Source organism: Tachysurus vachellii, chromosome 13, assembly GCF_030014155.1.
Source record: "Tachysurus vachellii isolate PV-2020 chromosome 13, HZAU_Pvac_v1, whole genome shotgun sequence".
Taxonomy (NCBI): domain Eukaryota; kingdom Metazoa; phylum Chordata; class Actinopteri; order Siluriformes; family Bagridae; genus Tachysurus; species Tachysurus vachellii.
In genome coordinates this window covers 477,501-487,500 of record NC_083472.1, presented here as the reverse complement: position 1 = coordinate 487,500, position 10,000 = coordinate 477,501, and the positions used below count along the sequence as shown (strand labels likewise).

At 39.8% G+C, this 10,000-nt stretch overlaps 1 protein-coding gene and 1 long non-coding RNA gene across 2 annotated transcripts in view; both read right to left on the bottom strand.

Moving 5' to 3' along the window:
• Positions 1–3,330: 3,330 nt before the first annotated feature.
• LOC132855731 (uncharacterized) lies at positions 3,331–4,818 on the bottom strand. The gene is made up of 3 exons (XR_009649369.1): positions 4,714–4,818; positions 3,982–4,131; positions 3,331–3,724 (listed from the first exon to the last, which is right to left on the bottom strand). It is a non-coding gene; the product is annotated as an uncharacterized LOC132855731 (long non-coding RNA).
• A 2,515-nt stretch (positions 4,819–7,333) lies between these two features.
• Positions 7,334–10,000, bottom strand: part of wu:fa25f02 (uncharacterized) — a 13,812-nt gene continuing 11,145 nt past the window's right edge. Inside the window, exons 3-4 of the mRNA XM_060884899.1 lie at positions 9,944–10,000; positions 7,334–9,388 (exon numbers count right to left, since the gene is read on the bottom strand). The exon at positions 9,944–10,000 is cut by the window's right edge and continues 51 nt beyond it. Coding sequence (XP_060740882.1) covers positions 8,352–9,388; positions 9,944–10,000 — 1,094 coding nt within the window. The 3' untranslated portion in view covers positions 7,334–8,351. The remainder of the gene's footprint in view (positions 9,389–9,943) is intronic.

The window sequence follows — 10,000 nt, the reverse complement described above, 5'->3', positions numbered from 1 at the left end:
AGAGAGAGAGAGAGAGAGAGAGAGAGAGAGACTGTGAGAGAGAGAGAGAGAGAGAGAGAGAGAGACTGTGAGAGAGAGAGAGAGAGAGAGAGACTGTGAGAGAGAGAGAGAGAGAGAGAGACTGTGAGAGAGAGAGAGAGAGAGAGAGAGACTGTGCTTGTAATAAACATCAAAGCAAAGACACGATCAAAGAAAGATAAAAACTGTCATTTTTATTGTAATTGTCTGTTAATATTATTAATTCTAATTATTATAATAATTAATGATTTATTATAATAATAAATCATATTATTTTAAAATGTTTGTAAAAATTAATAAAATAATATTAAAAATGACCAGTAGATTATTAATCATTCATTACTTCTGATCTAGTTTTAATGAACAATAAAATAATGTAAGATTTTAACTTGTGACTTTTACACTGTGTGACATTAATAACAGTTAAATCAGACTGTAAAGCTGGTTGTGAGTTCCACACACACACACACACACACACACACACACACACACACACACTATTCCCTACATAAGGCCACAACAGGCCTCACAGACAAAAACAACAGACAAACAAGTCCATATTTCAGACATTATGTACATATCATATGATCATATTAGTCCCAGATCTTCTCCTAGTGACAAGCAGAGAAATACAGTTATAACAATAAAAATGGTGGTGTGTCTTTGCTGTGTTACTTGATCTTAGTGCAGCCTTTGATACCATTGATTATGTTATTGTATTTGATAGGCTAGAACATGTTGGTGTTAAAGGGACAGGTCTCTCCTGGATCACTGCGTAGATCTAAATGGTGACTAAACAAACTAAGGGAATGTTCGGTGTTCCACAAGGTTCAGTTTTAGGCCCATTGCTTTTCTCCCTATATGTTACCCCTTGGTGCAATTATTAATAAACATGGTATTAGCTTCCACTGTTACACTGATGACACACAGCTATAAGTTTCAGCTCAGTCAGTTGTGAGACACCAGATTAATAAGACTGAAGACTGTGTGAAGGACATCAGACAGTGGACACTTACTAACTTCCTCCTGTTTAACTCTGACACACAGAAGTTCTTGTACCAGGACCACAGACAGGCAGAAGTAAGCTTTCTGATTACAGAGTAACTCTGGATGGTCTTTCTATTACATCATGTGCAGCAGTAAAAGACCTCGGTGTGATTATTGATACCGGTCTCTCATCTGAAGCTCACATAAATAACACCACAATGTTAGTCTTCTTTCATCTCAGAAATATTACTAAGATAAGAAATATGATGTCATTACATGATGCAGAAACACTAGTTCATGTGTTTGTTACCTCTAGGTTGGATTATTGTAATACTTTACTGTCTGGATGTTCCAGTAGGAGCATAAACAAGCTCCAGTTAGTCCAGAACACAGCAGCTAGAGTCCTAACTAGAACCAGAAGATATGAACACATCACCCTGATCTTATCCTCATTGTATTGGCTTCCTGTCAAGTTTCACATTGATAATAAAACACTATTATTAACCTATAAAGCACTTAATGGTCTCACACCACAGAACCACTTTAACTCTCTACATTTGAATATATTGTCTTCTGGTAAAGTAGGTTCCTGACTTTTGTGTACTATCTGCTTTAGTCACTTTGTTCTAGAGTTGTGTGATTTGAATTGTGTTATAATCTATACCATTGTTGATCTTATAGTGTTGGTCTTTGTTGTTCTCTCAGATGATTAATCAGGAGTAGTTTCAGTCTCCCGTAAGGTGTGAATTGTGGACAGGGCTTATTCATTTAAACTGAAGGTTCTCCACTAGTGTCTGTAGCGGTTTGTAAGTTCTGTATCTCTCTAACACATTGTAAATGAGTGTCTAGTTCTATTTGATATGTTCTACAATACCTTAAATCTCACTCTTGGTTGACTGCAGATATGTGCTTTAAACCCATCTCTGTACTCAATTCCTACTCTCGCAGATGCTCTCGTCTACAGAACAGAGGTCACCATCTCAGTAACCTCATCTACCCTCCTCTGTTGTGTAAGTCACAAACAGTGGTGGTAGGAGGGCTCTGGAATTGTCAGTCTGCTGTAAGTAAAGCTGATTTTATCTCTGCTTTAACTTCCCATTACTCCTTTGCTTTTCTTGCACTAACAGAGACCTGGATATCCCCACAGAACACTGCTACACCAGCTGCTCCATCCTCTGCCTATGCTTTCTCTTGTTCACCACGAGAAACAGGCAGGGGTGGTGGTACAGGTGTATTGTTGTCAAGGAGATGATGTTTCAGGTCTTCTAGACCCAACTAAAATTCTTGAACACATTGTCTATAATCTCTCGGTTTATCTCTCACAGACGAGTTCACAATCATGTTCCTAATGTGACTCGCTCATGTCGGTTTCTTCTCTACAACATTAGAAGGATTCGGCCATTTTTGTCCACACAGGCTGCTCAGGTACTTGTTCAGTCTCTTGTCATCTCTAGACTGGATTACTGTAACACACTGCTGGCAGGTCTACATATGAACACAATCCGTCCTCTGCTAATGATCCAAAATGCAGCTGCATGGCTTGTTTTCAACCTGCCAAAGTTCTCCACACCACCACACTGCTGCGATCCCTCCACTTCCGGTAGCTGAACACATCAGATTCAAAACACTGATGCTGGCCTACAAAGCCAAAACCAGACCATCTCCCTCTTACCTCAAAGCCCTCATCACTCCTCACACTGCACCTCACACCCTCAGATCTACAGCACTGCTCCACTGGTCCCACCATCTCTCAGGGTAAGAGGTAAGTTTACTTGAAACTCTTTACTCTTCTGCACCGAGGTGGTGGAATGAACTTCCCCTAGAGGTCCGAACAGCTGAGTCACATGTTGTGTCAGTCAGCTGTATGTTCTGGTGTTTATCAGTAATCAGGTCTGTGCTGAACTCAGAGTTTATGATGACCCATTAGTTCCTCAGGAGCTCTCGGCTGCACTATTATAAACTGTTGTAGAAAGGACATTATTTACATTTACACTATTTACTGTAGAGTGTCACCCAAATGAGGATGAGGTTCACTTCTGAGACTGGTTCACTTCTGAGACTGGATGTCTCCCCTTCACTATTTTACTTCTCCCCTTCACACCTTTTTTGCACTGACACATTAACTCTGACTTGCACAGTACAGTACCACGTTATACACTTTATACACACACACCACACTGCACATGGACACTTTAAGGACAATAATTAAAACCACACACATTTATGTATATTTATGTATACATTATATTTCACTTATATTTTCATATTTTCATATTTTATAGTTTCTTTTTATATAGATTATATTTTTTATTTATTTATCTCCTTTTGGTTATATTTTTTTTATCCCAAATTGCATTCCTTATGTTTGAATACCGGACAGATGCAAAAAGCATTTCACTGCATGTCTGTACTCTGTGTGTGTGTGTGTGTGTGTGTGTGTGTGTGTGTGTGACAAATAAAATGTGATTTGATTTGATTGCTTTGACCCATCAGGACACAAACATACACAATTCTGACAAAAACAGTTTGTCTAAAAGTGTCCAAACATGACAAATGTCCTGATTTACATGTGTTCAACATCAGACAGGTCAGAGAGTGTCTCCTGAAGCCCGGGGACAGGGCTACATGTCCAGGTGATCTTAACTGGACACTTTTCACACATCAGATTGAGGACTTGAAGGTTGAGATCAGCTCTGTGAGTCTTATTCCTGTCGTTTTCCTTCAATTCAAATAAAAAGAAAAAACACAGAACATGTTGAATTTAAACACATCATCATAACAAAACCATAAATACAATATAAAGTCATAAAGAGAAGAAACTATTGTGAGAATCTGATTTCACATGATTGGAACTGAAGCCAGGAAATTTTAGTCCAACTGGCCAGTTAACACAGAAGCTTGCGTGTGTGTGTGTGTGTGTGTGTGTGTGTGTGTGTGTAAGAAACACACTGTAATGAAACCTGGCTTTACAGTCACCTGCACTGCTAAAGGCTGGCGGCGTTGCTTTGATCCTCCAGTCCTCCATCCGCAAATAAAACCTTGACTCGCTCAATATTACATTTAAAAAAAAACCCAAACACGTCCGAGCCTGAAAGTCCGAAATACCTCTGGCATAACGCAGACCATCTGGAGCAGGACAAAAAAAAACAAAAGGCTTGTGTTAGGCAGCTTGGCACTCGAGCTCTAGCTAACTGCTTCACCTCTCCATGAGCCGTTAGCTCCACACTCCAGTCACGTAGCGGCACACAGAGACGCTCACTTCATCACACAAACTGAGCTGAAGTCTAAACTACGTCCTGAACACTGGAGCGTTGGTCAGTGTTTCTTCTGCAAAATCAATAAAACTTTATGTATTTTGTCCAATTGACAGAAACATAAAGTAGCAGAAAAGCAGTGAGCTAATTATATTATTAGTACATTTTACTTTGAATCACATGGAGCTCAGAAAATCATTTAACTGCTATGTCACTTTATTTATTTGGTTGTTTATGTAAAAATTTATTTATTTGTTTTATTAATATTTGTCTGTGTTTTGAACTTTTGAAACTTTTTTCATACCATCATTTCCATAAGTATTGAGGAAAAACGCGCATTTACAGAGCGGCTGAACAAATAAACATGTACGTCCTACTTATTTATACACAGTGATGTTTAACTCTAGATGTCCAGCACAACAATGATAAGAACAGAAAAGCTGTCATCACTCACCTCCTCCAGAGCTGCTCCATTTCTCTCAGGGTACAAAGTGGACCTCAAACTCTCCTCAGTTCTGGCTCCGAGCTGGTGGACTGAACCTCCCCTAGATATCAGAACAGCGAGTCCCTGACTGTCTTCAGAAGATGATTAAAGTCCCTCCTCTTCCTTAAATACTAAAACTAGCGATTTCATTTGAATAAATCTTCTGATGTCTGTGTTCTTCTCGCTGTTTTCCCCACAATAGCGTTTAAGGCTGATGTTCTTCTCACTCTGTCATCTGGTGAACCAGTATCGATGTAAATAGTGTAAATGTAAATAATGTCCTTTCTACAACAGTTTATAACAGTGTAGCCGAGAGCTCCTGAGGAACTAATGGGTCTGAGTTCAGCACAGACCAACACATTTAACAGACTCTCTTATCCAGAGCGACATACAGAAGACGTCTCTGTCACTGAATACATTAACTCTGGATCACTAAGTTACAGACTTTAGATACCATGAATTTAAAACATTGTTCAAAGTTCCTGCAGTTTTGTTTTTGTTTTTGTTCTTTTTGCAATTCTTTCGGAGTGAAAATCATGAAATCATGAAATCATGAAATCATCAAATCATCAAATCATCAAATCCACCTAAACTGTCATCATGGTTTAATGATTTAATGACGTTTCTGTAAACTGAGAAAATCAAACACTTTCTCAGGGATCACCCAAAACATTGGGACCCTTTAGTAATGTATATAGAGAACAATGTACCACTTCTTCTGTGAGAGCTCTCACTCATTTTATTTTTACAGATAAAAAATTCAATCTATTTATTTATTCTTATTTATTTATTATTATTTTCTTCTTCTTCTCTTTACCTGGCATATGGGAGGTTCAGTTGGGGTGGGAATTTGTTGGAAGAAAATGTAAAAAAAAAGGAATGTTGTATGTGTCTTTTTCCCACTGAATAATTTCAATGTACTTTGTTCTGATAAATAAATAAATAAATAAATAAACAAACAAACAAACAAATAAATAAATGGTCTGAATTTTCTGCCAGTTGTTCTAAATATTTCCATTGTAATAATTCATGAAGTCACTCAGGTCACCAATCTGCTCACCAAGAAGACGTGAACTAGTCAGTCCTCTGTCCCCAGTCAACTGCAACATCTGGGTTAAACTTTTATTGACAATTCATCTGAGGTTTTACTATCAGATCTTCTCCACTGTCTGCTCTACATAGAAAGTACACCAAACAGTTACAGTGGAACCAAACCAAGCCTTCTCATAGCTCAAAGACGTGTTCCTGTGCCTGGGAATGTACTTCACAGCCCAGTAATAGTGCAGATAGACACTATGGTGAGACTCCGAAGGTTTCTGATGCTCTATTTTATTTAAATGTGATGGTAGTGAAACAGTGAGTGTTGGCTCTCTCGAGTTCTGTGGAAGTTTAACAATAACCAGAAAACCCACAATGGAAGCTTACAGGAATCTGATGGAACCCATTAAAGGTTTTCCATCACAGATTGTAATGCTATGTTTAGCAGAACAGACTGATTTTCTCTCTATAAAAGTGTTAGTTTATTAAAACCTTTTCACTGTCTTTACTTCCTATCAGCAGATCATCCATCTTTAACAGTGAGGAGTAAAACCTGACAGCCCATAATGTCAGAGGAACACAATCATCACCAACCTACACAACAATGCAGAGGGATGAAAGCGGATATAAAAGAACTCTCTCTTATCCATAAACAGGAAGTTTGGTGTAAAAGCTAAAGCTGTAACCTCTAAACTCCTGGAGTGATTATACACCATATCCCTCACCCTGTCCCTCTGATTAAAGTGATGTTTATCAGCCTTTTGTTTTTCCCTCTCTCCTGATGAGCTCATTATTTATTTAAAAGGTGTCCAGCAGTTTCCTCCTCCTTTACTTTCATCTTCTCCAATTAAAGCTGTACAAATGAGACACAGCTTCCAGGAGGCAGTTAGTGCGCTACAGATGTGGTACGATTACGTGCGACGGCACATTCACGCTTAAATCCTGATTTATTCACGTTTACACTCAAACACTGAGATTCTGAACTCCTGATAAACACACAGGATGTGACACACTCGTTCCAGATGTTGTGGTGTTCAGGTGTTGATGAATTCTCTCTAACAGCAGCTCTGATTGTAGATCAGGTTTATATTAATGTACTCACTCTGATACACTATGGTTTCCATAGTAACAGATCGTTCACAGGGACGTGTATAGAACACACTCCACTGAGAATTAACTGATTAATAATAAACGTTAATGTGGTGAAGTTTTCTGTGTGTGTGTATGATGGGCGAAAGAGTCTTGTGTGTGTGTGTGTGTGATGGGCTGAAGGAGTCTCCAGTGTGAGCTCTGTGTCAGTCAGAGGTGAAGCTGGAGCTTGAAGTTCTCCACATCTTCAGGACAGAGGAGTTTACACTTCTTTGTGTTTCTCAGTAACTAAATAAAGAATAAAGAGAATAAAGAGAGAGAATAAAGAGAGACGAGTGTTAAGAGCTGACAGAACAGACAACAGGAAGTCAAGCGTAGCAGTAAAATGGATAAAAAGTGTTCCATGGACCTGCATCCCATCAGAGTGTTGATCATTTTTTCTTAAGAATAAAACACACACCAGTTGTTTGTTCTGTGTTTATTAGATTTTCTGCAAAGTAAACAATCATGATTTTCAAAGTGCATTATTATATATGACATATTGGCACAAACATCTCCTGCATCCTGCGCTCGGTCCTGTTCAACCCTCTGCAGTATAAAAAAATCTAAATAATAATAATACTAATAATAATAATAATAATAATAATAATCATCCAACTTCCCTGGACAGAGGTCCGTTGGTGAAGCTGGTTATGGCTCGACACTTCCCTTGGCTACTCATTAATGTGCTTTCGTGCCTCAGTGGCTGTGTTTTGGCATCAACCCAAATCCAAACAGCAGAAAAAAAAACACTTGTAAAATAAAGGCATTGATTAATAACTTGTCTAATAAACATGGCAAAAGGCAACTAGTGCAACCTGAACATTTCAGGTGCTCAATATATACTGAATTTTAGTGGAAGACAAAAAAAAGAAAAGAAATCGTGGATATTGCACCATCAGGTTTTTACATAGCATTAATTCTGAATATTAAAGAGAAGAAGTTTCACATTAAACCTCATCTGCATAGAGGAAAGAAACACAAGGCTGTACATTCGGGGTGATGGTCCAGAACTTACTGCACTTCATCAAACACCTTTTTTTTTTTTTTAAGACTGAAGACGACAGAATCTGTTCATTGGAGGACTGCAGGAGTTCATTCCTCTTTTATTCGCTCTCATTTTCTCCGCTTTAATACGGCGATGTTTTTCTTTCTACTTTCATTTTCTTCTCTTTTTTCTGTACTCTGCTTTCATTTTGTCTCATCTTTTCTTTTGTTATTTATTTGTATTTATCTTTCTTCTGTGTTTATATCATTTCTTTTGGTCTTTTGGTCAACAGTAAAGTCACATCTCCAGATCGACAAGTTTGAATTAAAGATGAACTTCGATCTAATTTTGTCTTCTTCAGTCCAGAAAATTCCATTAAAATTTACAACACAAACTCTCAAAATTACACGGAGGGGAAAAGAAGAACTTTCTTATTGAGATGTAAACAGAAGAGTCAGAGCCCTGAGTCGGAGTACATGCCATTGATGAGATAGTCCATCTGTGTGTAGCCCCTCCTCTTATAACTCTCATAGGCATGTCTGAGGAAGAGGAGGACCGTGACGACGAAGAACAACAGGCCGAAGATCAGCACAGCGATCAGAGAGTTTGTGTTGATAAAGTGACTCTTCAGCTCTCCTCCTGCTGTTCCCTCGTTGTCTTGATCCTGATAAGAGGTAACATCTGGAACTCTGGAAGACGACGTGGAAGGATTTTGGCCTGGTGGAGGTGTGGGAGGAGAGAGGGAGGGCAAAAAGGTTGGAGTGGTGGAGGAAGGAGGTGGCGGAGGAGGCGTGGGTGGTGGTATAGTGGTTGGCTGTGTTTGGGTGGTGGAAGGAGGTGAGGTAACTTTATTGGTGGTGCTAGTGGTTGTCAGGTTGACTGTCGTCGAGGTGAAGGTGGTGGTGTTCTCTGTTGTGGAGTTAGTAGGAAGAGCTGGGGTGTCTGAGGTGGTGGTGGTGCTGGTGGAGGTGCTGGTGCTGGTGGAGGTGCTGGTGCTGGTGGAGGTGGTGGTGCTGGTGGAGGTGGTGGTGCTGGTGGAGGTGGTGGTGCTGGTGGAGGTGGAGCTACTTCTTGTTGTTTGTTCAGTTTTCTTCAATGGAGTTCCATTTTGCTTCTTGGTCGTGGTTGATGAAATGTTTCCTGCCCCCTCAGATGCTAAAGAAACTGGTAGAGAGGTTGGTGCAGGGGTAGAACTCCTGATTGATGGGTGTACCTGGTGTTCATTTTGCGGGGTTGTTTTTTTGACTTGCACTGGGGCTCCATCCTTGGAGGAACTGCTTAGAGCTTGCTCCAGGTCTCCATTCTGCTCTTTCTGGGGTTGAAAGGAGTCGCTGGTGTTGCTGCTAAAACTTGAGTCTAAAGAGTTCCTACTGAACAAAAGCTGGGATACAGGGGCAGATAAAGGGGCAACAGTGGTAGTCTGTGGTGAAGGGGTCTGGAGTGGATGGGTTTGATTTTTCTGGCTTGTTCCTTCCTTCTGAGTTTTTCCTCCTAAAAACAAAGCATTAAAAGGATCAGATCAGTGACGCATCAGAGTGTGTAATGAACTCTAAACCTCTGGAATCTGATTGGTCAGGAGGTGCTGATGAACATCTGTTAGACCTGAGGCACCTGCTCTGCTGCACCATTTTACTTTAGTTCCATCAGAAACCAGTACGTACTGGGTCGGTCACCATGGCAACAGGAACATAAAAAACTTCAAAACTCGGCTTCTGATGTTGCGAGTAAAAAGATGAAAAACGACTGAACGCGAATGTTTGTCTTTTTAAAATAACTTGTTTAATTGATGGTGAGTTCGGTGGATTGTTAAGAAAACGATGTACTGTGACAAACACGTCGTTAACCATCAGGACAGTAAAGTGTTAATGTGGAGTCTCTCTACTGCAATACGTCTTACAACAGAAACAGGACCAACAAAGATGGTGGTGCTGAAGGGTCCAGTACTGCAGTGAGAGAAGGTGTGAGTGAGTCTGAGACCATGCTGAGATGTTCCACAACAATGGAGAGAATGAAGGACTACCGAGCGCTTGTGTGTGTGTAACTTACCCAGTTCTGCTACAGAGAGATCACATGACGTGTCGTTATCACAGTCCAGGAAAATAC